The sequence below is a fragment of the Rhineura floridana genome, chromosome 7, assembly GCF_030035675.1.
Source record: "Rhineura floridana isolate rRhiFlo1 chromosome 7, rRhiFlo1.hap2, whole genome shotgun sequence".
Lineage (NCBI taxonomy): Eukaryota > Metazoa > Chordata > Lepidosauria > Squamata > Rhineuridae > Rhineura > Rhineura floridana.
The window spans coordinates 131262202-131286983 of NC_084486.1; the positions used below are offsets into that span (position 1 = coordinate 131262202).

General features: G+C 39.2%; 1 protein-coding gene across 6 annotated transcripts in view; it reads right to left on the bottom strand.

Annotated features, from left to right (window-relative positions):
* Window positions 1–24782, bottom strand: part of PDCD10 (programmed cell death 10) — a 29068-nt gene continuing 4286 nt past the window's right edge. For 5 of the 6 annotated variants that reach the window (XM_061637248.1, XM_061637250.1, XM_061637246.1 and 2 more), the window contains exons 2-8: window positions 15898–16110; window positions 14794–14847; window positions 11047–11164; window positions 10087–10213; window positions 4732–4810; window positions 4150–4232; window positions 1–500 (exon numbers count right to left, since the gene is read on the bottom strand). In XM_061637248.1, coding sequence (XP_061493232.1) covers window positions 419–500; window positions 4150–4232; window positions 4732–4810; window positions 10087–10213; window positions 11047–11164; window positions 14794–14847; window positions 15898–15993 — 639 coding nt within the window. In that variant the 5' untranslated portion in view covers window positions 15994–16110 and the 3' untranslated portion in view covers window positions 1–418. Of the gene's footprint in view, window positions 501–4149; window positions 4233–4731; window positions 4811–10086; window positions 10214–11046; window positions 11165–14793; window positions 14848–15897; window positions 16111–18977; window positions 18999–24782 lie in introns of those variants that run through there. The other variant, XM_061637251.1, reaches the window with a different exon arrangement.

The window sequence follows — 24782 nt, forward strand, 5'->3', positions numbered from 1 at the left end:
TTATCTTACAGATGTAAACTATTTATTGAATATTTGCCACCAATATTGTTAAATACACAATCTTGCAGTTTTTTTGCTTTCAAGTTAGAATGTCAGAAACAGAACACCAAATATTTACAATTCTTATAAGGAATGTTACATAATGACACATTAAGGCGTAAATTCTTTTGGCTTATAATTCTGAAAAGAATGATAATAGCAAAAAAGTGATGCAAAATCTTCATCATGAGATTATGATTAAGCTACAATGTTTTTACAAAAATATGGTGTAAGATGGCAATAAATCCCATTCAAAATCCTGCAATAGGTCCCTTCAACTGGGACTGATAATTTATACAGTCAAAACTTTAAAGTTTACATATAAAGGTATCCTATCCACCATTGAAAAGTACAGCTCTCAACATATACAGTTTTTTTTTCAGGCCACAGTTTTGAAGGTCTGGAGTATCAAGTTGGTTTGATGAATTAGTCGGTTGGCACTTATGAACACGTTTATTGCCCTGTTGTAAAAAAGAAAATATATTTCAGCAGCAGAACAGAAATCAGCACTCATCAAAAGCTATTCAAGTGGAATAGCACTTGTGTCAACTTCAATACTGCTTATGTTTCAGCACTTAAAACTCCAGGCAAAAAAACCAGATCCATCTGGATAAATCTTTAACACTTATCAGATTGGTGTTTTGTTTTAAAGTATCCAAATATTAGTCCGTCTCTCACTGCCCCTGCAAATGAATGTGGGCTACATGCAAAAATACTGAATTTCTGCAAGACACTGCACACATTACCATACCTCTCACCTCCAGTCTGAAATAAGGAACTCATTCACAAATGTGGCATGGGATCCCTTCAGTGCAAGGCACAATGAGGAACACATGCTTCTTATTAATGATGGGAGTAAAGAAAATAAGGTGGTCTTACCCATCTGAAATCCTGTTGCAAACCAGACACACTTATATTTCGTATTTGCTTCTTAAACATCTAACTTTTCAAGAATGTTTAAGCCACTTTTCCAGATATTTGAAAAATGGAAACGGACTACCTTCAAGTCGATTCTGACTTATGGCGACCCTATCAATAGGGTTTTCATAGTAAGTGGTATTCAGAGGTGGTTTACCAGTGCCTTCCTCTGAGAGGCAGTGACTGGCTAAGGTCATCCAGTGAGCTTCATGGCTGTGTGGTGATTCAAACCCTGGTCTCCCAGATATTTAAAGTGGCTTAAAACCCACATAGTAAAATAATAAAAAAGCAAATATAGCAACAGCTCAAAAGACACTGAACAACTAACATCTCAGCTCCATACATGCCTGTGGAAAATAAGCCCTTTTGGGTTAAATTTATTTATTTTGACAAAAAATTAAAAACCACTTAAATTACAATAGCCTTTAAGCAGTGTACAAGCAACTCGATACAATTTTTAAAAAATCAGTTAGCACAATAAACTCAGAATTCAGTTAAAATGCCTGCTGGAATAGAAGTCTTCAATAGGTGCTGGAAGTTCTATAGGGAGGGGGGCTGTCTGACCACAAATGGAAGAGAGTTCCATAAAACTGGGCCCACAATACTGAACAAAAGGCTCCTATTGGATACAAAGTGTGTATCTGAGCCTGTTGGTCAGTGAAGCAGGCTGTGAGACTCACAGACAGGGTGTTTTAGCAAAGAGAGTGAAACCTGAAGCAGAAGGGTTAAGCTGTGAGAACAGATCGCCAGGTTTGCCAAGGTCAGTAGCTGGCTGGGAAGCCTGATAAGGTGGGAAGCTTGGAAAAACTCAGTGGGGGAAACTGTCTGTGGAGAGAACTGTGTCTAATGTCTTTGCCTAGTAAAGACTCTTACAAGAAACTTGCCTGGCCTGGCTTATTCCTGTTCTATGCGGCTCTTGGATTCCATCCTTGTATGATCTACACACGCACACACACAACAGAGCCATGGGGGACCACTAACAGTAACTCCCTCTCAGAGACCAAGCAGAGTTATAAGGAATCAGGCTGTGCTTGAGGTATCCTGGAACCAAATTGTTAAAAGTCTTGTAAATTAATACAGGAACCTTGAAGCTGGCCCGATAAATGGGTCTTACTTCCAAGTAGGTAGGTGAAGCTTAAATCAACCAAATGCCTGCCAAAAGAGATGTCTTATAAGGGAAAAGAGCTAAAATGGGCTCCTCACACCTCCTCAAAAGCCTTGGGACCAGTGCACAAACAGCTCCAATTGTCACTATCACCATTCTAACCTCTTGAAATAAAAGCATGATCAGTTGACCACAACTAGCATATGGACCGATATAAGATGTAGTGGTCCCTTGTGTATGTGGGTTCTAGGCAATGAAAGGCTTTATTGGTCAAACACTGCAAAATTATTGGGCCTGGAAACACACCAGTAGCCAGTATTGGCACAATATTGGTTGAATGTCCTTATCCTGGGCTACTAGAAGGTGGGCAGAAGAATTTTATATTAGTTGAAGCTTCCATTCCAATGGAAGCCCACTGGGGTATTTTACACTATTTTTCTTTTTTTCAGAATTACACACATTGGCAGAGAGCTACGTCTGGCAGACCCCAGAGGCTTGCATATTTCCAGTGAGATTGTTAACTTTTTTAAAAAGCAGAAAGCCTCAAGGGCAGCAAAGATGGAAATGAAAATTTGATTAAGACCATAGCAATAAAATCCAATGATCTACATGCACTAGCAACCCTGGGCAGCTCAACTTACATGCTTAAATAATGCTAGAATGAAATCAACAGTCAGTAAAGGCCATCAAATTCAAATGTGGGTGTTGCCTGATTAGTTGAAGTGACATTTTTTGCTTTCAGCACTTCATCCTCAGCTAAATCCATTTCACCTTTTTGTATGCAATTATCTGAGTCACAGCATGTGTGAGTTTCACTCTTACTGACTAATCAATTCCTGGGCTGCCTACAGTTCAACAAACCAGAATAATATCTTACTATAAACTTTAAATAAACTGAACACCGTACAATGCAGCAGACTGGAGAAGTTTGTGTATTAGCATCACTCAGTTAACTACAACAACCCTGAACCAGGTCAAGGAACAGATCGGATTTTTTCCTCCTCACTACCCAGAGCTAAAGTTACTGTTTGACAGCTTCTATTACTGGTTGCTGCATTTAGTCTTGTTGCACATGCTTCCTTTCATGCACAGTGCACTGCTTGGAAATGATGAAAATGCATACATTCCCACAATGGCATAGGTTTAATAACCATGTGGGTGGAGCCAACTGAACCATGTAACTGAGCAGTTGGGGAAATGTCTATGTAGTCCAGCATCCTGTCTCCCAGAATAGCCAACCAGATGTCCTCTCCCAATGTTGCTCCTTAGCCACTGGTATTTAGAGACATATTGCCCAGGAGGAAACATAAAGTCATCTTGACTGACAGCCAGGGATGCCTTTCCCCCATTTGTCCCCAGCATATGTTACTTTGGGATGTACCATTCCTATATTTGGATACTCTACTGTGGCAATCATAGATTATAGCAGGGACTGGAACCTGTAGCCATCATCTAGAGAGTCACAACTTCCATAATCCCTGTACACTGGCCATGCTAGCTGGGTCTGATGGGAGTTAGAGTCCCAATAGGATCTGGAGGACCATAGTTTCCTCGTCTCTGGGTTTATATACATAAAATCTGCCATTCACCTGACTATGCATGATAATTACTTTTAGAAGACTTCCTATTCCTTATTCCCTTTCCTAAATCTAATACTGAAGGATCGGTTGCCACAATACTAAATGTGTGAATTTTAATAGGGAGGTGGCGATCAGTGTTGGAAGAGGAGTTGAAGACTGCATGCTTGTGCAATTTTTCCGGTTTTGTGCCTATCAGGTTTGTAGTAATCTTATCTGTGTAACCAAAGGAAACATTTCAGAATTTTAAAAATATCCCCAATTCCCAAGTCAAGTTAACATTATCATTATAAGCATTCACAAATGCCAAGTTTTAGAACAGCAATCCCTTTACGAACAGGCCACTATATTTTTGTACACGTAAAGTAACAGAAAATGAAGGAGCACTTGAGACAATAGACTGTGCAAAGGATGCTCTTTTGCTGGTATGAAGTATTTCACATAAACATTTAGGAGGAAAAAAGATAAGACATAAAAACTGCACCAATTCAACTGAAAAACCATACTTACTTTCCATCTTTAAAATAGGTTTTCAAAGTGTCGCTGAAACTTTTGGAGTATTTTACAAACTCTTTCTTTTGGTGCTCAAGTGCCTGAAATATGTATATATGAAGAGTCATTCAATCAAAGTCTCACCCTTCACAAACCATCCTATTTTAGTCACTAGACAAAGACTAAAAAAATAAACTGAGGAAAATAAGCATAAATGCTGTGATAGCAGAATTCACAAATTCAAGAAATGAAATGAGTAAAAGCACTTCTGTAGATGCCTATGGGAATGTTTTACAGCAATGAAATTTATACACAGGATATCCAATATTACACTAAGCCCTAAATGTAGCTATTGCAGACTAAAAATCCACATATACTAAAATTCAGGCAGTAAGGAAAGTACTGGCTTATTGACAGCAAATTGGTTTTCATCCTGTTTGCTTCTTCATCTGAAAGTTTATTTGTCTTAACTGCCAGTGATTGTTGAAATGATTTAAAGTTCCCACAATCCAAACATTAAAAGCTGCAGATTCTTTAATATTTATAGTTAATATGTTTATATTTCTGACAAGCCAGCATAGCAGAAATTAATTCACCTACCCTCCGGTTCTGGTATTGATATTTCTTGAAGACATTATTTACTGTGTCGAGAAGTTCCTTTATTGCACTGGCGATATCCCTATTTGGCAATGAAAAGATAATTGCAACATCTTTTAAAATTAGACTTACTCAATGCAGAATTTTAATCACTTTGAAAGTTGTGTCTGACATGTATTTCTAAAGGATTTGCTGTCTCACAGAATGAGTTTTAGATATGGCACAGCAAGACCGAACACTGATAACTAATTAGATTATATGGCACTTCAAAGTCCAAGTTAGGTTTAATGTAGCCTTCATATGTGAAAAACTAGCATCTGCTTGATATAGAAATCTACCCAACAGTGTTAAGCAGCAGGAGCTCTGGCCTACCTTCAGAATCATACCCTCTCTCAGAACAACTCTGAATATATACTGTGTATAGAATGAGCACAATTCACACATGACATTTTATTCTCAAGAAAAAGTGACCCATGATTTGCCTTAAAACTATTTTGTGAACACTGATCTCATGAATTGAGGCTATTATCTTGTCCTGCTCAAGTCTCTAGACATTTAGATAAAGCTAAAACACCTGGAAGAAAACTGTCACAGTTGTCCTTGAAAGCAATCTGACGTTGGTAGACCCCTCTCAGGATTAATGGATACAATTTCATCTAGCTCTAACTTGGCAGGATTTAAGGTCGCTATACCACAAGACTAAACAGCTTTGTGCTGGGGCTAAGAGAGATCAGGAAAGAGAAAAGAACTCTCAGATTTCCACAATTACAACCAAAACCATGGAATACTCACCGAAGTCACTTCTAAAATTAAAATTGTAGCAAGAGGAGGGTTCATGAAAGCATCTACACAAGATTTTTGCAAGTAACTAAGCATATTCAGCTTTGCAGATAAATAAGGCCTACTTCATCTTTCATGTAGTTCAATTTCACAAATGACTATCAGGGTGTAAGAATTTCACCATCTTAACTGCCATGTTAAAACCAAAGACAAAAACAGCTGGGATAATAATTTGACAAGTGAAGACATACAACATGTCTCCTGTTCAGCCAGCCCTAAGTGCTACAGCACAATTTGGACACACCTTTCCTTGTATCAGTTTTGGGGTTGTATGTGCAATAGGCTGCTCAGTAAGTCCCAACCATGGCTAATGTCACACTGTAGTGTAAGACAGCGCCAATCACAGGGCTGGCAACTACAGCATAAAGGAGAGATTGTGGGGAAGGTGATTTAGATTATGTATCCTGATGAGAGCTGGGGGGATTAATTAGGATTGGAGAAAGTGCTTGTCAGGACCCCTCCCATGGTCACCATCCTGTCTCGGTCCCACCTCAGGGTCCTGGTCTCTTAACGGTTATCTCACTGGCTCTAGCAAATATCTCTCAAGATCCCCCTGCTTAGGCAGCACCACCAGACACTCCCTGTAAACAATATTGCCTTGAGACTGTGCCTTCCTCTCCTCCTGGCTTATTGCTACATTGTGTCTGGGTGCACTTACAGGCCTCAACCCCCATGTATCTTTGTGCCTATCAAGATTACAGCCCTGGGTTGCTCCGGATACCTGATGATGTTACACTATCTCTTCACCACTGCCACCATTGATACTGCTTCCCAACCTTCGTATATGCTCTGCCCACCCTTCTGGTCTGTGTAAACCCAGCCAAGGATCAGGCCTTTTGGTAAACCAAGAACTATTTATTTATATACACAGGGAATAACAAGATTACTTAAAGGTTTAGTCAACAAGCGTGTGGTTTCATAAGATACGTTACTCTTTTTGTTTCTTAGTCATCAATAACCTGCCTCACTACCCGCCTAATCCAATCCACCCTACAACCCTCTCCAAAACTAACCCCTCTCCACTGTCATCCTCTCATTTATACCTTCAGACACTCAAATGCTCAGCCAATCATCATACAACACTCATCAACATTCCAACCCATGTACTCCCCCCTCTCACTCAGTCTACTTACCACATATACTCTAGTAAACCCTCAGGTACCATATTTACAGTATTATATATACAGGGACATCACAGTGCTCTCCCTATGATACTAGCAACTACTCCTCAAGGAGCTTTTAAGGTCATGGCGGGGGGGGGGAACTGTAACAACTTCAAGTATTTTGGAATAAGTAATGGAGTAAAACAGGGACAAGAAGATGTGTGCCCTCAGCCCACCTGCTCCAATATAATGTGTGTGTGCGCGCAACATTTTTACACACCTTTTCCAGTTATCTGAGGGCTCTCTGGATATGCAGAACCCACCTCTCCTACCCCCTCTATGGACAGGTCCATTTGCTGCCCTAATAATAATCAATGGGCCTCTTACTTTACTATTCAAGGGAATTATCGGTCAACTTTTCGGCACCTTTTGAAGACTTTCCTCTTTCAACAGTCTGCGTCTGTGTTAGAATTGCTTGTTAATATGTGGTTTTTTAAGATAATAAAAAAGATTATTTTAAAGCTTTTTTTAAAAAATGTTTTTAACATTGTTTTGTTTTAATGTATTTTAAGGTCTGTTTTTATGTTTTAAAGCGTTTTTAGCATTTCTGTTTGCCGCCCTGGGCTCCTGCTGGGAGGAAGGGTGGGATATAAATCAAATAATAAATAAATAAACGCATAGAGTGATTAAGTATACCAAAAGAGCCTTCAAATTAAGTTGAAGCTTATAAAAGATTAGCTCTAATCTAACACACAGTTAACCATGCAAGCCCATTGAAATAAATGAGCTTGCAACCTTAACTCTGTCTTGGATTGGAGCCCTTTACTTTCTCACCACTACAGAAGCTATGTCTATAGCTTTAAGGCTATAGACCCAAATAAGGGAAAGTCCAAATAGTGGAGTGTCAGAACTAATAATATCTGGAAGTTTTTTAAAACTTCCATGTCATACATGACTGCTGTTGTGCACTCATTAGAATGCCTGAAAAAACTCCATCACCAGGTGGGTGGCTACATCTCTCTGGAGAAGGACCTGGGGAAGGGTATTTTCTGTAGTGGTATCCCAGTGGTGAACTTTTCTCCTCTTGGAGACATGGACAGGCATAACAATGACAGGACTCTACTGTGTGATAGAAACATATTTGTTTTCTCTACCTTTTGGAGACTATGTTATGTTTAGATTGATGTGAGATCTAAACCTGTTTTGATGAAGATATTTATTGATACTGTTGAAGTTTTTTATTCTGATGATGATATTCTGAACATGTTGATGAAAAGCAGCATACAAATATACTAAATAAATAAGTAAATGTGATGCTGAAGAATTGTGTCTCTAGACATAGTTCCAAACAAGCTATTACAAGTACCACACATGCAATCAGTTTTCTAAGGTTTTTCCTAAAGTGGTTCTTACTGCTTAAGGACCTAACTTTAAAAAGCTAGCTGTGCTATAACCATCCCTGAGAAAACCCCAGCTGTGGGTGTGGTTCTTTTATAGTATATATATAGTCATCTGGACTGTGGCAGCCTTGTGATTTATAAGTGAGTTACCGATGTTTTAAAATGTGAACACTATACAGTACCTGTCACCTTGCTTAGGAGTATTCTTACTATCCACTTAAGTTAGAACAAAAGGATCAAGAAGCTCCTGATAATTCCAAATATTTTATGCACCAAAGTGTGCAAATGGTACATCAGGAAGTAATTAGTATTTTCAAGTCAGTAGCTATCTGAACACTTCCTTTGATTTGCTCCCAGTACACGTCCAAGTCCAATCGTTTTTCTGGTCCATTTACCATACAATATGACCTCAATCTATACAAGTCATGTGTTCAACAAACAAATCTGCAGATGCAGATAAGATTCTACACTTTTAGAGTACGCTACTACTAGGGTTGGCAGTTGATGAATAAAAACTGTTAGCCAACTGACCAGTCCAATATCGGTCAAGTATTGAAAGTATTAATTTATTGGAATGAAAACAAAAAAAACAGGTTCTAGAAGCCTGTGAGAATGTGTATTGTTCCCGTCCAAGGGAAAATTAAAGAACAAAAATGGCATAAGGGCAAAATGGCAGTTGCCCTAGAGATGCAAATAGATAGCCTGAAGATGAAAGGCTATCATTTAACCTAAGGGGAGAAATCCAAGCTCTATTTTTGGGTGTCTTTTCTGCATAGTATCGAGAAAATCAATACACAAATGCATGCTGTCTTTCTAAATATATCCTGCAAAATGGTCCAGCTACCTCTATGGTCCCCTTACAAAGGAGTCAGGCTGTATGAAGTGGAACAGTGTGCATTCAGAACAAAAAACCTTCACAGTGTATACAGATGCATAGGAACATAAGAAGAGCTTGCTGGATCAGGCCAATGGCCCATTCAGTCCAGCATCCTGTTCCCAGATTTCTATGGGAAGCCCACAAGCAGGGCCTGAATGCAAGAGCCCCACAAATGCAGCCACCACAGTGGTGTAAAGTTCTGATCAGTTGCCACTTTAAGCATTTCCTTCATGCTTCCTGTTCAGGGATGCCTGCAGTTAAGCAAATGGCTGACAGGAAGAGAGAGGCCAGGCAGCTTAATTGGGAGAGGAGAGAAAAAACATCTTCTCAAAAGAATTATAGGGCATGAGCAATATCTGCACATGCAATGAAAAAGATGCTGCTTATATAGAAGGCATCCTAGGCTTCATGGAATATTTGATCAGTGGGAGGTCAATTGATAATGTGACTGGTCAACTGACCAGAGTCCTGAGCTTAGCTACTGCATCTTCCACGCTGAAAATCAAGACACTGTTCAATTTTAGACATCACTAACCATGCAATCCTATTCCCCAACAGGAAGTCATAAAACTGCACATATGGGTCTCGATGCCATTGGAATAATTCCTTCCAGTGCAAATCATAGCTATTCTGGGGGTAAACAGAGTGACAGCCTCTTCATCCTATAGTAGTTTCAAGAACTTGGTAAGCTATAGTGCAAACTGATACCACTTAAGGTTAGAGGAAACCCATCTTTTTAAGCTTATGGATGCTTTTAGTACTGCTATAAATAAAAGGATTTTATGGCAAACTGGGCAGAATAGGCATCTCTGCCCCATTTTCCAAGTAACAGATGTTGCTTTAGCTGCTGTGGTCACACAGCAGCTATTAGCACTGCAGTGGCTAAAGCCAATCCGTACGTTGACCACCCAACTGTAGGAAATATTTATTTTGAAGCGAAGACTCACAGGATCCATACAATAAAATAATAAAAACAGTAATTATTTAAAATTACTATACGTATCATGCTTCACTATAAAAATTGTAAGCAAAAGGTACATTGCAAAGGAAAGAGGCCTACAAAAGGTAGGTGTAAAGCTCACTTTTTGGGATAGCTTTCTACTTTGATCAGCAAGCTGGTTGAGATAGAAGCACTTACTTGATTGTCTGAAGAAACCTTACTCTGTCATTGATTTCATCTGGAATCTTACTGAGAATCTGTTTAAGTGCGCGTGCCTTTTCATTTAAGTCCTTGAATTCTGGCTCTGGTCTTTCAATCATATACTCTGGAGGGGTGGGGGAGAGAGAGAAAAGAGAAATTGGTTACTTATTCCAAAAAGATTTCTAAAGACACCAAAAACATTTTAAACAACCTTATCCATACCAAATACTCAACATACATGGTTGGCAAGAATAGAACTATGAACTTGTCCCAACTCTACACCTTACAGGGAAAGGTCAATGTATACAATTGAAGTCCTTAATACACATGCCCGATTGCTTTAAAGATGCTCAACTCACATACCAAAGTAGCATCAGCAAATGCTACTCCAGGTGCATGAGTGGTATTTAAGAGCCAATAAAGAGAATACATGATTTGTGATCAAACTACACCTTTATCAAACTGATTGCATGGCCTTGGACAAACCATTCTCTTTCGAAGTGGGAATAATCTTTTTTATTTAGATAATTGTTATTTCACTGTCTCAGTCCCAAAACCACATACAAGCAAGTGGGCAGTGCCAGGCTCACCCTGCCTGTCTTCCTTCAACCATCAGGTTTTGAGAAACACTAAAAGAAATAACTGAAAAGGAGGGATAGTCAATGTAATGCCCTCCAGATGCAGTAGACATCAACTCCAATCAGCCGCAAAGAGATTGCCAAAGGTCAAGTATGATGCATGTGGAGGGCATCACATTGGCTACCACTGCTGTACTTGCAACATACAAGTACCTACACAAATATCTTATACTACATTTTATCTGGCTATCTTCCTCATGAAATTCATCATTATGGTGAAACAAAACAGCAACAAATATTTTCACCTAATTTTCAAAAAGCCCGATTCTTGATGCAACAATATCAGTCAGCAAATTTACAGCAATTTAAGTGGAAATACCTTCTACATCATCAGCTGCCATGCGCAGAAGAGACTCAGTAAAATTAACTTCAACACTTTTTTTCTCCAAAATTTTTATGATGATATCTTGTGTAAGACCTGGATTTTCCTTTTCAGCCTGCATTGCAAAGAACAGTTTTATTCATTTAGTACACGAACAATCTGTAAGCAGAAAAAAGATATCCAAGAATTGCTACAGATTGTAAATTCAAAATTGTATTTCTAGAAGATAACCAAGCAGCACTGGCTCATAAGCAGCATCCAATTTTGCATTGCCTTTCTCTTCTTCAAAGGAAGATCCATATTCCTTCAACTACATCAATATTTTTTATTTGTAACTTTGCCCAGTAAGCCATTTCATTTATTTCTGTGCAACATTCATCTCTACCCATCATAACATCCTCTCTTCTTTTTTCAACTCAGATTAAGGGCTAGACTTATTTATATAATTGGAGTTAAGTTCTTACAACATTATAGGCTGCACTGAATTAGTGAAGTTCAACTTCTCTTCAGAGTTTTCACTTATCCAGAATGTTTTCAACATCTAGCAATGTGTATGTCTAGTAATAGTAACAGGAGACAATGAACTCCACCAAGTGTAAAAAGGAGCTGCAAAACCTCAGTTTCCTTATATCCTATGTCACTTAATGTCTTAAACATTCCTCGGAGTGCTATTATGGCATTGATTTTTCAGCTTTTTAGAGAGGATGTAACATGAAGTACCAGTAGTCAACCACCACAGTAATGCCTATACAAACTATGGAATAAGATTAATACTTTATTTTTTTTAATAAGGGAGATGAACGCTCCACACCCCTATCCCAAATTCCTCTCAGTTATACATTGGGAAAACTGCACTCTCACTTCACATGCTTGTTTCTAAGCAAATAATTAGAATGTAAAGGTAGTATGCTTTAATTTGGGTTCCTGCCTTGAGCAGGGGGTTGGACTCAATGGCCTCATAGGTCATTCCAGCTCTATGATTCTATTCTAATAGTAATATACTCCAAACCCCAAGCCAAAGACAGGCTATTCTAGACAAATAACAGCCAACTTCTGCTCCTCCTCTAGGGTGTTTGGCCACGGAAGGCCCAGATCATAAGTCTGAAGAAAAGGGATGCCTCTTGCAGCACTGAAAAAAGGAGAGACCACTGGATGTCCTTTCCCCTTTTACATAGCAAGGCCCCTCACCCATTGAGAAGCAGAACCTGGCATGATTTTGCTGGCTTTGGTAGTGTGCAAAATGTGATTGTGAAGCAGCTCTTATCCTGGCCAAACAGCAGCATGTAAGGCATTACTTCTGAACCAGCACCCCCCCCCCCAGCTAGATGGAAATGCTCAAGTGGTAGCAGTTTAACTGAAAGGTGCCTGTCCAACCGTAAAGGAGAATTTAAAAAACTTCCCAGTTTTTGCCATTGTTCATTTGCTCTTGCAGGTTATAATCCAGAGAATCAGAACAGTCTGCCCAGTGAGTCTTGATTTTGTCTCCCTTTAAAGAGCAGTCTCCCACGTTGCATGGCAAGCCTTTAGAAATTAGGGGGACTTTCAAAAGCAATTTGCAATGCACCATGGGAGAAAGGGCTAACGTTTGAAGGGAGGAAAAATCATGAGTACCCACTGGGTTTCTGAAATCTTTTGAAGCAAATACTGGAGTAATCTTCCAATGCAAAATATAAAACCTCCCTCCCCCAACATACAACAATACTGCTTCTTTTATTTGATTTTTTTAAAAAGCATTTCAAATTGTCAACACAGGCCCATAATCTCTCACTTTCCTTTTTCAACAAGCCTTTTAGGTTGAGACCTCTCCCAGTCTGTGTCTGTGTTAGAATTGCTTAATATGTTTTTAATAATGTTTTTAACTCTTTTCAAAAGTTTTTTTAAAATGTTTTTAACGCTGTTTTGTTTTAATGTATTTTAAGATCTGTTTTTATGATGTTTTAAAGTGTTCTTAGCGCTTTGTTTGCAGCCCTGGGTTCCTGCTGGAAGGACGGGATACAAATTAAATAATAAATAAAATAAAATAATCAACTTTTTCCTAAGCTAAAGTTAGTTAGTTTTTCACATCTTTTGCTTAGACACAACATTTTTCCTGGTACAAACTTGAGTTTTCTAACTTGCCAAAATCCTTCTTGAACTATGGCACGCAGAACTGAGTATAGTACCATCAAAGAAAATTCTACTAATGCCAAATCAAGCAGTGTTTTACTTCCTTGGCCCTAGGAACCAAAGTCTTTCAGAAACGATCATATAGCTACCAACAGCAGAAGTGTTGGGACTGAAACTGTCTAAGCTGGTGTAGTTATGCTTCAGTAATTCATGTCCAATTAGTGACAGAAAGCAGAATAAAAAGTTCAGATCTTATACACTCTCCAAGTTAAACTGCACTCCTTGATAAGTGGACAATCGGAACATAAGCCATATGATTTGGCAGTATTTTTTCAGTATTGGGCCAGACATTAACTCTTAACTTCTTATCCATAAATAAAGCCCACCTTCACTAGCTGACAGAAAGTGCAACTGATTTACAATGAGTAATTATGCTCATTCACAATTCAATTTACAGCTCGATATACAACTTAATTATAATTAACGAGCAAAAACGTGTGGTAGATGAACACTGTCAATTGCTGAAGTTTATAATACAGATTTAAAAAATTGATATTAAGTGTTTATATGAGAAAGATAATATTTTATTGTATGCATTTTCTAGAGACATGATTGGTTTTCACATAGCAAAATCTAAATAATTTTGAGAAACTTGCACTTCTTGTAAGTAGTGGTCAAGGTGCAGCCCCACATAATCTCCCCACTTATCGGAGTCAAACAGCAATTGTCCCAGGAACTAGCAAGAGTGGCAAACTCACTGGTCTTTCCACCATGCTCTTTCCACTCCAGGCCAAAGAATTTCTGGGCTGTTAAGAGATGCAGCCCAGCAGTCCCATAGTAGTCTTTCCATGGGGGTGGGGAGAGAGCTGGACTATGCCAGCTGCCTTTTCAAACTACAAAACCAGAACCAACAACCCTGTTAACACTGCATGGCTATGTCTGTTGTATCTCCTTTAAAGAAGTGTGTGAGAGAGTCCTCTGTATCTTTTGTGGGTGGGGAAAAATACAGTAGTGGATAAGAGAAGGAGGAGAAAGCATAAACAGCATCAGGTTTAGAAACGGGATGCTGACAAGACATGCTTAGAGAAAAGTAGCAAATTCGCCTTCTCAATTATCTGCAAATCTGGGATACATCACCACTGTCACAGGCATTTAACGTATGAACTTGCCTGAGACCAAATCAGAATATCTAGCCTAATGCTTCTACTTTGGCAGCAGATCTTCAAGGTTTCAGCAGGGGTCATTCCCAATGCCTACCAAAGATGCCATAATTTAAACCGCCCAGAGATGCCATAATTTAAACTGCGGTTGCTGTAAACCGCCCAGAGAGCTTCAGCTATGGGGCAGCATACAAGTGCCATAAATAAATAAATAAATAAACAAACAAACTGGGACCTCTAGTATGCAAAGCAGATGCTCCGCTTCAGAGCTATAGCCAAATGGCAGTTAGCTTTTTGTCTGATTGAACCAGATGCATGCTAATTAGAGCAGGAAACAGGAATTTGTTGGGGGTCCCTGAGGAAAAAGAAAAGTAATGGACTCAAGACAAAACAAGAACAGTAGCTAAATGCGGTATGGTTTTACATTGTACTGTTGTGTGAATCTCATGTACAGAGAGACAATTTTAGTTATTCTTACCTTAATAAAAGCTGCTCTCAATGTCTGAGCTGCAGATAGATTTACTTGTTCTAGCTATAAGAATTAAAAATAAAACTGTTACATTAATTTAAATAAGTCATGCAAAAAAACCCTTTGCCTTATGAAATTTAATTTGCAAAATTCTCTGCCAGAATGCAATGTGATTTTTTTCATCTTTAGAAGCACTGGGCATTGCCTTCTTGCTCAAAACAAAAAGGGCTAATTCACACAGCTACTTGTAGGCATTAAGTTGGATACCACAGTGATTTTTACTCTCAATATCTACATGGTAAAATGGCTCTGTGAATCGAGTCATGACCTGAAGATTACTGGTATCACATTCTGCTAAAATTCAACAGCTGATAGCCAAGGCTCTGGCTAGCATACAGTCAGTTTTGATGAAGAGAACTGGGGCAACAATCCATTCAGAGGAGAGACAAAAGAACTAGTGAAGTTTTACAGTTATTTATTAAAGACAGAACAGCAACAACCGGAACAAAGTTTCTTGTAGACAAGCAAATTGAGACTTCCAAAGAGAGTGTGTAATAATTACGAAGTTAATTTAGTATTTATATAGGATTTCCTGAGAAGCGCACCAGGGAAAGGCTGGTCCATCACATATTTAAACAAATCCAAATTCTAGATTCCCATATCAGCAAAAATTTCTAGGTTTTACCATTTTCAAACAGAGGTCAGTTCTGTAAAACTACAGTGACTGCAGAAGCATAGCACAAGACATGCCGCCTTCTCCTCTGTGGCTGCCTAAGACCTGGATACTAATTAACACTAATGGAGTTTACATTTCAGAAACTTGCATATGCTGGAAAACATCTTGAGACCCTCTAAGTCCTGAAAAGAATGTCAGAATGAAGGAACAAAACTTGAGCCAAAAAAAAAATAGTCAAGGTTATAGATATTGTTTTCATGGAAATAAGCCAAAGAAAGATAGAAAGCAAGACTCGTTAGCAGAGTTTGTAAAGACTTGGTAAAAAAACTTTAGCTTGTAAGTATAAGCAGTATGTTAGGGTGTCATTTGACATTAAAGACAACCTCCTGCTTCCCAAACACTATAATATACAGAAAATCAACTAGAAGACATGTTACCTCATGAAAGACAGGATACATAACAGCATAGAGGGGCATGGAAACCATAGAAGTGGTCTCTGCTTCATTCTTCATCTCTTCCATTGTCATCCTCATTCAAAGATGCACCCTTGAAGAAAAAGGCTATCAAATCAATGGATCCCTCATTCAATGAAGGGTTTCCTTCTTTCTCCCAGTTCTATCAGAGTGCCTAGACTGCTTTAAAAAATTACCCTGGAAGGAAAAGAGAAAAAAAATACTTCATTATAGCCAGTATCTTGTCTGACACAAGACGTACTACCAAAAAATTGAAGGAGGCACGTTCAGTACTGCCTCTATTCAATCAGTTCCCTTCTAAGCAAAGTTCAAATGTGCTGCAGGTTAGCTGATGATGTGTATGCAATTAATGTAGTTCTTGAGAATTTATCACAAGTTCTCAGCGCAGCCACTTTCTTGAAAAGAGCAATGAAAGTGAAAAACGATGTCTTTAACATCTGAAAGGTCATTAACTATTTTTGCCATTTATACAGCAAGCGTTCACTAACGCTTGTGAAGTTAGTCATACATCTACTGACGACTTGCTTGGAAACTGAAGGAAGAGATCCAAAATAGCAAGTAACAACCAAGTTGTATGCCAGCATAAATGCCAGCCACAAAGGTAATATTTGATATTCATACCTATACAGCAAATCCAGTAGAACAAGTAGTATTAAGTTTATAAATTACAAAAAGCTACTCAAACCTCTATGTCTAGATTGCTTTAAAACAAACAGAAGTCTCAAGCTCTGTTTTCATAAGGGTGTGCCAGCAACTGTTAGCTCAATGGAAAATAATGGCTCATGAAACGGAATCTGGTTTAAGAGATCCTCCACCCCGTCCCACCCTTTAACTTTAGAGAACAGTGGACCTGAATTTCAAGTATGAGTAAGGAAATGCACCTATTTCACAAAGGATATGAAAAGCATGGAAAAGCATCAAGCAAGCATATTCCTAAAAATTTGATTCTGGTGCCTAACAAGTATGCTGACTCCAACACATCTGAAATATTTCTTCACCCCTGTAAAAATTTGTGGGAGACATAGCATGTTTAGAATTACCTACTAAATGGTTTTATAGTAACATGACAATAAAGTTTAAACCATTGATATAATTGTCTTTGACTGGTGAGCCAGGCCACACAAATGGGTTACCTCCAACCAAAAGCAGGTCACAGTGCAATTCATTCTCTTTTTGTTTAGGTTATTTGTTAAACTGAGAAGGGAAAAAAGGGAAAAACTGAGAGCAAAAGAGATGGGGAAATAGAAAAATATGGATTTAAACATGGAAAAAAATTAGAATGGTAGATTTCAGAATGGGACTAAAAGAGTATGCTGGGACTGAAAAGGAATTATTGCTCTAATCTATAACAAAACATTGTATGATCAAACCTGTCTCATAAAAAGCTAACTTCCATTATTCATGCATTACCTCAGTAAATAGATCTTCTTTCTTATTTCCTACTCTTTTCAGTATAAAAGCTCATTCCAAGGTTAATTTTAGCTGCACACCCTCTCTAGACTATAATCTAATAAGGTATTGAACAAGTATATCAACATACCCAAGCAGTGCCTGAGAATTAGGGTTCAGTGCCACATTCTAAATGGAAATGCAGTTTGTTCATTAGAGCTTCCTATGAAACATCTTGAAATGATTTTTTTAAAATGTCAACAATAACCACTATATAAAATCATTTCATACATACACACAATTAAAACATTTTTACATAAGAGCAATTTCAAATCCAATACACATACAGACTGGGATAAAAATCTCCACTTAAAAGCCTTGTTGAAAAACAAACGCCTTTAATAGGTGCTGAAAAGAGACAGTGCCTGTCTGATATGTAATGGGAGGGAGTCGCAGAAGTTCTGCTGCACTAAAGGCCCAATTCCTACAGCATGTGGAATGGACCTCCTAATGAGATGGTATATTTATTTATTTATTTATTTAAGCTTATATACCGCCCGACTAGCAACAGCTCTCTGGGCGGTGAACATTAAAAATACAATAAAAATAACACAAAACCGTACACAAAACTGTACAGTCTAAAATCAAAATATAATAATTTAGAATTAACAGGAATTAAAATTCCTCAGAGAAGAGAAAGGTTTTAACCTGGCGCCGAAAATATGATAGTGTCGGTGCCAGGCGCACCTCCTCGGGGAGACCATTCCATAGTTCAGGGGCCACTACTGAGAAGGCCCTAGATCTTGTCACCACTCTCCGGGCTTCCCTATGAGTCGGAACCCGGAGGAGGGCCTTCGTAGTAGACTGTAGTGTACGGGCCGGTTCATATCGGGAGAGGCGTTCCGTATAGGCAGGAAGCTCTCTCTTGTAGGTTGCTTGTGTTGTGTACATAGGAGGTGAGACAATATTTTCGTTTCAGTCAGCTTTGCCTACAAGTCCTATAGGGCAACATAAACCTGTTTAAATTGTGTTCACAGATCCATCCCTTTTGAATCTCAAATTGCAGGTCTGATTTCCTTTGGCTAAGGGGGAAAGTTTCACATCATTGTCTCATCAACTCCAGGAAGGGTTGAAAAAGCAGAACACAATTAAAAGGTTCTAATCCTCTGCAAATTATCAAATCTTGAAACTTTAAGATTTTACATAAAATGCAGGGGGTATTCAGTTTCTGAAATAACATTCTATTTGAGCTATGGATTACAACAGTTGGGAACATGCAGTGTTTCAGGAAAGGAAGAACCTTTTGAGAATATACCAGCTCCTACTGCATAGCTTCACCTATCATACTAAGCATGGATCCATGCAACCATATTGATTTATTAATGAAAGCCTTCAACTAGTATGGCTCCCAGCGGGGCTTACAAAACAAATAAAGAGAGCACCAGGAGCACAAATAAATGTCCAGGATGTCATGGCCCCGTCGGAGAACTCATCAGACGAGGATGACTCGGGAGTAACAGCAGCAGACCCAGAAGGAGAAACGGAGGAAACTCCTGAGAACCCAGCTCCTTCTCCCCCTCAGCTGCAGAACACCCCAGACACAGCTGAAGCCCTTCAGCCAGACGCAGCCAGTGAACAGGATACTCCCCCCTCACCTGCAGAACGTAGACAACAGAAGGTCAGGCAGAAGAGGGGAAGGCCTGTCCACTTAAGGCCAAAACGCTGAAGGCTCACACCTGCTGACAAACCTGCTCCTTAAAAGACAAACCTTGGCTTCAGCTTGTTGCTGACTACAATGTCAGGCATGGCTTCGTGTGTTTCCAGATTCCCTGAACCTTATCTTGGACTGACCCTTCGGCAATTGAACCCGGACCTCTACTGACCTCGCTTCTGGACTTCTGGCTTGGCACGTAAGCTTCGAAAGGGCCTTGCCCTTATCACGCTTCATCCTCATTAGCCTGGCAGATTTACGACCAAGCTGCCAGCTAAGGATTTTCCCGCCCTGCTAAATACCCAGGAATTTCCAGCCCCCGCCTGCACTGCTGTCTTGGTGTAGAGCTGACACAGGGGTACTGAGACTACTTAAAAGAGATCCAAAAGACCTAGGCAAACAAAAAGTTCTTTACCTTACAAAGTAAGGAAAACAAGATTCAACAGGCAAGCCTCCTTAGCAGTAAGTTCCAAAGACAGCCCTCCACAATTGGAAAGGGTCCATCTCTGGTTAGCACTCATCTTACTTTGGATGGCAAGGGGACTTATGAGATGAGATGCAGAGGACAATTTTTAATACTTGGGCAAGATTATGTGGGAGAAGATAGCTATGTTAAGTACCCTGTTTTGAAACTGTCTAAAGGTGGGATGCAGCAGTGGAACCTGTGGGCAGAGGGCTGTATGCAGCTCTCAGTTTAATTTCATGTCCCTCAGCAAACTATCAATTCAGGCCTGTGCTAAAGGGAAAAGGGGGAAGGCAGAAATGAACAGAGTGAGAGATGGTGTGACTTGGAGTGCCATAACAGTTGGCACTTGGAAGACTAAATGCTTCTGTGGAAGGGCTGTTTCTGTGGTTGGCACCTTTACCATCAGCAGTCTCTTCTACCTCCATCTTATGGAGGGTAGAGTTGGAAACCTGGACCAAAACAGACTACTACATACACCAACATACCCTTAATTATACTGTACCCTTGTAGATTTTAACAAGCAAGCTTGATTTAGCAACCAAATGTAACTGGAAAATGGGATATAAATATACAATACAATAAATAAATCACTGGAAAACCCAAAGGTAACATAAAAATAGTTTTAATTGCTTAAAAAGTTTGGTTCTGCCACACTCTGCTATTACTTCCCTTAGCTCCTGAGTTTAAGTGTAACACCAGGAGTGGCATGAAACAGAGGGGGGAAAGGAGATTTTCATGAATGATTTAGAGTTAGGGGTGAGCAGTGAGGAAGCCAAGTTTGCTTCTTGTTCAGGGCAGTTGAAACAAGAAGGGATTGTGAAGAGCTCCAAAAAGACTTCTCCAACAGAGTGAAGGGGCAGTAAAATGGCAAATGCAGTTTAATGTAAACAAGTGTAAAGGTATGCATGTCAGGGCAAAACAACAACTTGATTTCACATCAGTGCTCATGAGGTCTGAACTGGCAGTGACTGACCAAGAGCGAGACCTTTGGGTCAGTCACAGTGGATAGCTTAATGAAGATGTTGACCCAGTGTGTGACAGCTGTAAAAAAGGCAAATTCTATGCCAGGGATCATTAGGAAAGGAATTGAAAATAAAACTGCCAACAGCATAACACTGTTATACAAATCCATGGTGTCACCATGCTTGGAATACACTGTACCGTTCTGGTCCAGCTGGAAAAGGTTCAGAAAAGGGCAACCAGAACGTTCAAGGGGATGGAATAATCCCCCTATGAGGAAAGGTTACAGCATTTGGGGTGTTTTAGCTTAGACAAAAGGCAAGCAAGAGGAGATGTGATAGTATTAAAATTATGCATGACAAGGAGAAAGTGGATGGAGAAGTTTTTTCCATGTTTCATAATATTAGGACTCATGGACATCAAATGAAGCTGAGTGCTGTAAGATTCAGGACAGACAAAAGAAGATACTTCTTCACACAGTGCATAGTTAAACCATGTAATTTGCTCCCACAAGTAGTGACTGCCACTAACTGAATGACTTTAAAAGAGCATTAGACAAATTCATGGAATATACGGCTATCAATGGCTAGTTCTTCTTCCACTGTCAGAGGAAATATGCCTTGGAATGCCAGCTTCTGGGAACTGTAAGCGGGGAGAGTGCTTTTGTGTTCAGGTTCTGCTTGTGCGCTTCCTATAGGCATCTGACTGGCTACTGTGAGAACAGGGTAGAAGATTATAAGCAAAAGGAGATAGAAACACAGTCACAACCCAATATGCAACAATACAGCGACTAGTACATAGGGACAAAGAAAACTATTACAATAGTTACTGTATAGAAATAGAATGAATTAATTTATTTTGGTCACGGACCAGCCAAGTATAGAAATAGAAGAGGCAACAAAAAGGGTAGAACAAGAGCCCTGTTCCAAAAGATTAAGATAAATGAAAGGGAAATTTAAACCAAGAGTAGGGATGTTGAATAATCAACAGGGGAACACACTGACTGACCGAGATGAAAAAAAGGAAGATAGAAGCAATACAATGAAGAACTCTATAAAAGAGACACCAGGATGACAGATTCATTCACAGAGGAACCATATGATGAAGAACCAGAAATTTTAGAATGTGAGGTGAAAGCTGCTCTTAAAATTCTTGGAAGAAACAAATCACCAGGAATAGATGGCATACCAATAGAGTTGCTACAAGCTACTGAGACTGAATCTGTCCAAATTTTGACAAACATTTGTCAACAAATATGAAAAACTAAAAAATGGCCCACAGACTGGAAGAATTCCATATACACCCCAATTCCAAAGAAAGGGGATCCCAGGGAATGCAGTAATTATCAAACTATTGCCTTAATATCCCATGCAAGTAAAGTAATGCTCAAGATTCTACAACAAAGGCTCCTACCATATGTGGAGAGAGAAATGCCAGATGTCCAAGCTGGATTTAGAAAGGGAAGAGGCACCAGAGATTATATCGCAAACATACATTGGATATTGGAATGGAGCAAGGAATTTCAGAAGAAAATCGCCCTGTGCTTTATAGATTATAGCAAAGCCTTTGACTGTGTAGATCATGGAAAACTATGGAATACTTTGAAAGAAATGGGGGTGCCACAGCATCTGATTGTCCTGATGCGCAACCTATACTCTGCACAAGAGGCTACTGTAAGGACAGAATATGGAGAAACCGATTTGTTCCCCATTGGAAAGGGTGTGAGATGGGGTGTATTTTATCACCCTATTTATTTAATCTATACGCAGAACATAACATATGGAAAGCAGGATTGGACCAAGATGAAGAAGGTGTGAAAATTGGAGGGAGAAATAATTTAAGATATGCAGATGATACCATCCTACTAGCAGAAACCAGTAATGATTTGAAACGAATGCTGATGAAAGTTAAAGAGGAAAGCACAAAAGCAGGACTACAGATGAACGTCAAAAAGACTTAAGTAATGACAACAGAAGGTTTATGTAATTTTACAGTTGACAATGAGGACATTGAACTTGTCAAGGAATATCAATACCTTGGCACAGCCATTAACCAAAATGGAGACAATAGTCAAGAAATCAGAAGAAGGCTAGGACTGGGGAGGGCAGTTATGAGAGAACTACAAAAGGTCCTCAAATGCAAAGATGTATGACTGAACACTAAAGTCAGGATCATTCAGACCATGGTACCCCCAATCTCTATGTATGGATGTGAAAGTTGGAGAGTGAAAAAAGCGGCTAAGAGAAAAATCAACTCATTTGAAATGTGGTGTTGGAGGAGAGCTTTGCGGATACCATAGACTATGAAAAAGACAAATAATTGGGTGTTTGAACAAATTAAACCAGAACTATCATTAGAAGCTAAAATGATGAAACTGAGGTTATCGTACTTTGGACATATAATGAGAAGACATGATTCATTAGAAAAGATAATAATGCTGGGAAAAACAGAAAGGACTAGAAAAAGAGGAAGGCCAAACAAGAGATGGATTGATTCCATAAAGGAAGCCACAGACCTGAACTTACAAGATCTGAACAGGGTGGTTCATGACAGATGCTCTTGGAGGTCATTGATTGATAGGGTCACCATAAGTCATAGTCAACTTGGAGGCACATAACACAACAACAAATAACTAACTCCTCAAGTAATTATCTGGAAGTCTGGTTTTAACTAACCTCATATGGAATTCAACATTTCCCTAGTGAAGAGTTTTAAGTTTTGAAGATGGAAGATGACATTTGTCTAGCTAAACGTAAATGTACTGCCTTCAAGTCGATCCCGATTTATGGCGACCCTATGAGTAGGTTTTCATGGTAAGCGGTATTCAGAGGGGGTTTACCATTGCCTCCCTCTGAAGCTGAGAGGCAGTGATCTTCATGGCTATGTGGGGATTCGAACCCTGGTCTCCCAGGTCGTAGTCCAACACCTTAACCACTATGCCACACTGGCTCTTGTCTAGCTACACTGCAGTAAATTAGTTTACAGACAAAAGCTTAGAGGAGGCTACAACAAGGCAATTAACCTTGACCAATTTTCTAATGCATTCTCTCTCAGCATGCAAGCCAAAGAGAAAAGCAAATAGAAGCTGGCAACTGTATATTTGGCCAAAGCACAAGTGTACTGCCAAGCCAATTTGGCATACGCTACTTCTACACTTAGGTTTTTGCCGAAGTTAGCAGTCATGCTTCAGAAGACCTTGCCGTCTCCAGTCAGGATTTCTGACAATGGCTGAAGCTGGAATTTAAGGTAACATTTTAGACTCAACAAAATTACATTGTCTTCTGCTCCCAAAAAATTCCATAATATTCAACAGCGTAGATGTGCATCAACATAAAACTACACACCTGAATTCTTTTCACCCCAATGGTAAAAGCAAGCAAAACATGGCTGTAACAAACTTCAAATTCTTGACAGCCAGCACTGCACAGCACCAATACTACTACTAATAATAATAATTACAGATAACAGGCATAATTGTCAATCAATTTTTAGGCACCTTGTCAATGGAGGAGCCTGGAATTTTTCTAGGACCAAACGAAAACATCAGCAACAAAAGCTTATGAAGTGAACCCAAATTCAATGTTTTTCATATGTAATAATTTCAAATTCCAGATATGTTCTGAGAGCCAAAACCATTTCATACTGAGAGTGCCAGAAGAAATTAAAATGAGCCAGCGTCCAATGTCTGGATGCAAGCCGTGAACACAGCTAATATTTAAAGCTAGCACTTGAGAATTTGAAATGTCTAGATATCTGGGATTTTTCCAACTCCAAAGTTTAAAGGGTAACAGAATCAGAGTAGATGGTGAAGAATGGAAGAACACTTCCCTGCTGTCTTGCTCTACCTGTTGAGAAGAACTAACAAGTGCCTGGAGTGGAGAGAAGCAAGACTCTAAAAGAACTAGTATCTTGAATAGAAATTCACATGACTGTACAAAAAGAACTTAAGTTTTACATTTTGCATACAATTGTCTGTTTATAATTGTGTGTGTGTTCCGCATATGCCAACTTTTCCTGTGTATACTAAATACATACTGTATTAACTTCAGAAAGAGTCTAGCAATTCATTGTGAGTACTGCAATATTGAATATTTCTCTACTTAATCTTTTTGACCTAGTTTAGTTTGATGTGCCATAGGGGAAACTACCACTACCTGCTCTTACTGAAGTCTATGAGAAGATTTTCGTTATTGAAGAAGAGAGCCTATTCTCTAAAGTCTTCAGTACTGGCTTGACATTTCCATTGCATTACCACAGTTGCAAACATCTTCCCTTGACTTCTTTTATGGGGCTTCAATATCCAGGACAAGTACTACCAACCAC